Below are 4,663 nucleotides of genomic sequence, written 5' to 3' on the forward strand. Positions count from 1 at the left end.
TGTGAGTGAGTAGCCTCCTGATACTGACCTCTCAGCTCACTCAGAGGAAGTAATGTGTTCATTACAATGCAATTACAGACACTTACATGCCTCGGAGTGAAGTGCGGCGCTATTGAGAGGAGTCTGCACCAGTCCCTTGATGCTAACACAACCCTGACATTCATGTGTGTGTGTGCATTAATGCATGTGTCTTATGTGTGCTTGTTTATAAATGTGTGTTCTTTTGTTTTTAGTCTGTCTGTAGGTGCAGAATGTACAGCTTCATGGGAGGAGGGCTGTTTTGTGGCGGAGTGGGCAATATACTCCTGATTGTTTCCACAGCAACAGATTATTGGATCCAGTACCGTCATTCAAACAACTACATGCATCAGGGGCTGTGGAGATACTGCATGCCGGGAAAATGCTTCACACACACCGACAGCATTGGTGAGATTTACGGTTCAACAGAGTCATAAACAAACAAAAGAGCAAAAAACACGGAAATTTATCAAACATACTTTAGTTGCATCAAATGCACATTTGACTTGTGTTTTAAAGTTGTTGTTCTCTAGACCTTCAATTCCACCTTTACTTCGTTATTCATGCATTACAAACAACCTGGTGGTGATTTTGGCCTTTGACCTTTGTCTTTGACCTTCTGACTTCACAGCATACTGGGATGCTACACGAGCGTTCATGATCTTGTCTCTGTTGGCCTGCTTCTTTGGCATCATCATCGGTATCATGGCCTTCATCCACTACTCTTCCTTTGACAGGTTTGATAAAAGCTTTGCTGCAAGCATCCTGTTCTTCATCTCATGTAAGTTGTCTTTTCTTCTGCCTATTTAATCTTGAAATATGAGAAATATGTGATATTTTGTAAGTGTTTGCAACTAGTTGTTGCAAGTAATCAGAGAAATAGACATGTCACTTATTTTGTGGACATTGTGTTATTGTTTTGAAATTATAGTTAAAGGGATAGTTCACCCCAAAATGAAAATTCTGTCATTAATTACTCACCCTCATGTCCTTCCAAACCTGTAAGACTTTCGTTCATCTTTGGAAAACAAATGAAGATACTTTTGATGTAATCTAAGAGTTTTCTGTTCCTTCATTGACAGCCACTTTTGATGCTTCAAAACGTTGATGAAGAGATTGTAAACCAAATCTCTCAATATGAATTGAGCGGTTTAGTCCAAAATTTCTGAAGAGACACGATGGCTTTATATGATTTCACATATGCTTTTATTCACATAAACAGTCATCCGCTCACACATCAGTTGTGGTACGGAAGCTCAAGCATGTTCGCTTGAAGTCCGAGAACCAATGAGGTTCATTCTCGTGTTACACAGCATGTTTGAGCTTCAGCAAGAACCAATGAGGTTCATTCTCATGTTACTCAGCACGTTTGAGCTTCAGCAAGAACCAATGAGATTCATTCTCGTGTTATGCAATACTTTTGAGCTTCCGCAGGAACCAATGATGTTCATTCTCATGTTACACAGTACGTTTGAGCTTCAGCAGGAACCAATGAGATTCATTCTCGTGTTACACAGCAAGTTTGAGCTTCAGCAAGAACCAATGAGATTCATTCTCATGTTACACAGTACGTTTGAGCTTCCGCAGGAACCAATGAGATTCATTCTCGTGTTACGCAGCACGTTTGAGCTTCAGCAAGAACCAATGAGATTAATTCTCGTGTTACACAGCACGTTTGAGCTTCAGCAAGAACCAATGAGATTCATTCTTGTGTTACACAGCACGTTTGAGCTTCAGCAAGAACCAATGAGATTCATTCTCGTGTTACGCAGCACGTTTGAGCTTCAGCAAGAACCAATGAGATTCATTCTCGTGTTACGCAGTACGTTTGAGCTTCGGCAAGAACCAATAAGATTAATTCTCGTGTTACGCAGCACATTTGAGCTTCAGCAAGAACCAATGAGATTAATTCTCGTGTTACGCAGTACGTTTGAGCTTCAGCAAGAACCAATAAGGTACATTCAGGTTCAGTTGAGCTTCTGTTTGTTTGCAGATCAATGTTTATGTCAATAGAAGCCCAAATTAAATCTGTTCTTCACATAAAGCGATCGAGTCTCTTCAGAAAATTTTGACTAAACCGCTCGATTAATATGGATTAGTTTTACGATCTCTTTATGAACTTTTTGAAGCGTCAAAGTGGTAGTTGCATAGCTTTCAATGGAGGGACAGAAAGCTCTCAGATTTCATCAAAAAAGAACTAAAGTCAAAATTTTAGTTTTTTTACTATCCCTTTAAATAAATTAACCTGCAATTTTTGGAACATGGAAATTATTATGTAGTGTTAAATAAAAAATATGAAAAATACTACAATATTAAACATGTATATTTAATGATTTTGTGACATTTATTTATTTATTTATTTAATCACATCTTATTTTTATTTAATCCTGCTTCTCTCCTTTTTTCCCCACAAGGCTTTTTTGTGTTTCTGGCCATGGCTGTGTACACAGGAGTTACAATAAATTACTATGGTAAACGCTATGGTAACTGGAGGTTCTCCTGGTCTTACATCATTGGCTGGGTGTCTGTTGTGCTCACTTTCTTTTCAGGTAATGATAGTCGTTAAAGTTTAAAAAAACGCACCTTTAAATTATCTACTTCATTTGTTTATATTTTTCACAACAACAAAAAAATCAAATGATTTAAATGTAGTGTAGGCCTACTTATACACACTCAACTAATTTGTGTGTTGTTTTCTTTTAAAATTGTTGTTGAAACATTTTATTAAGGGAGGTAAATTGCTTTTGAATCAGTTTATACTGAACTAAACAACACAAACTGTTTTTTACTTCAATTAATGTGGCTGTTTTTTGTTTAGGTATTTTCTATATGTGTGCATACCGGATGCATGAATGCCCCAGAACCTCGAATCCTCACTAGAAGACTGCTATATTATCACCAATATTGGAAACCACTCGAGCACCAAAACACCATTAGCTCATGAAAAAAAAGAACAAAGAAAATTTTAAATAAAGAATTATAGATAGTATAAAAATGTGTGAACTCTTACAATCTTTTTGTCAGTATGTACAAAACATCTGGTGAAGAATCTGAACATCAAATAAAAAAAAAACATTCAAAATAATATACATCTTTCAATTTTTTTCTCCTTCAATTCTTTCTTTGTGTGTTTCTTTTGTTATTTCTTTCTATAAAACTATAGGGTTCTGCAGTCATCCACTGAAAATTCAATACAAAAAAAATTGATACTATCCAGAATATAAAATATACGTGGTTTCATTTAAATAAATTTAGAAGAGTGATCAGATCATTTTCAAGTGTTAAAAGTATAAAATTATATTTTAAGATACATAAGGACTTGGCATTACACAATAAGTTAGTCGGTAAACTGCTCTTAGTATAAGGTGCGCGAGCTAATGCCACAAGCTTCTTACAGAAAAGCGCCACTTAGGTGTGACGCAGTGGCGTGCTGTCTCCCAATTTCACTTGATTAAATGGCTATTAAAAGCTGCTTAACTGCCTCTGCATGGGTGCGGATTCTATCGACTTCTCAAGTAAAGGCGATTCCATCACCATTAGTAGGCTACATTTACTTTCGCATTTTGCCATAAAAGCAACTTGTTTCCCGTGATTCGTTAGCAGAGCGCATGCAGGTGCCAGTTAATAAAAGGTTTCGATTGCAGTTCTCCAACATCACATTACATCGTTTGAGTAAATTTGCATATACACTGCACGAAATAATTTTCTTAATCGATATTTTATATTGTTTTCAGTAACAGTAAAAAATAAAATGCCTAAACATTATTGAAACAAGATAAATTTACCGCATTAGATAGACCTATAGGATCATTTGACTTGTTTTGAACATAAACACCACAAAATGGTTAGTTTAAAAATAAAACCTTTGATAGGAATCTCATGTTTGTAGACTAGCCTAATTATAGGCTGCTTTACAAATACTAACTAATAAATTAGTTAGATCATTGCATGCGCTCGTGAGAGATATGCTCATTAAATGAAACTAATTCGAGCAACTGCTATTGTAATTTAGAGGATCTTCTCTTTTCGTAGAAGAGATAGTAGGCTACTAATGAAGCCGTAGGCCTATTTCACATTTGCAGGAATACTGTTTTCGTGACCAATTGAATCTAGTAATTAATTTGTTCTTTTAACCCATCAGATCAAATGGAAATCCTGCGGTCGAGGATTACAACTTTCGCTCTAACATCCAACCTAATTACCTAATAGTATTGCTGCAAGACTTCTGCCAATAATGAAACACTTTTACCATTAGCCCCCGTGATTGCAGATGTGGTGACAACACGATATCAACAAATTACCGCTCCATCAGTTGAGACGGAACTGAAGCACACTTGTATCCTCGCAGATTTCAATATCTACAATTAAATCTCATTTCATAGAAGCCCTGTACCGTAACATGAAATAATAATAAAAAATTATAGCCTACCACACACAGCATACATGCTCACCAATAAATGAAATAAGAAAACGCCAAGAAATTAGAACCAGACACAGTTCTCTAGTAAACATTATTGGCTTCAGCAGTCACGTTGTTAACGTAGCCTATAAGTCTAGAAAGAGCATTTTACTTTTTCAGAAAAGTAGTGGTGAGAAAAAGTGGTGAGTTGTCATCTTTATGATTTGCAAATACCCCTATCATACT

General features: G+C 36.1%; 1 protein-coding gene across 1 annotated transcript; it reads left to right on the plus strand.

Moving 5' to 3' along the window:
• The first annotated feature begins 251 nt into the window (after window positions 1–251).
• lim2.1 (lens intrinsic membrane protein 2.1) lies at window positions 252–3,010 on the plus strand. The gene is made up of 4 exons (XM_077242374.1): window positions 252–426; window positions 650–799; window positions 2,433–2,567; window positions 2,837–3,010. The coding sequence occupies exons 1-4, from the start codon at window positions 252–254 to the stop codon at window positions 2,896–2,898; spliced, it is 522 nt and encodes a 173-aa protein (XP_077098489.1). The 3' UTR covers window positions 2,899–3,010.
• Window positions 3,011–4,663: the final 1,653 nt, after the last annotated feature.

The sequence above is a fragment of the Siphateles boraxobius genome, unplaced genomic scaffold (genome assembly GCF_051911475.1).
Source record: "Siphateles boraxobius isolate OS27281-9 unplaced genomic scaffold, OSU_SipBor_1 25, whole genome shotgun sequence".
Taxonomy (NCBI): Eukaryota; Metazoa; Chordata; class Actinopteri; order Cypriniformes; family Leuciscidae; genus Siphateles; species Siphateles boraxobius.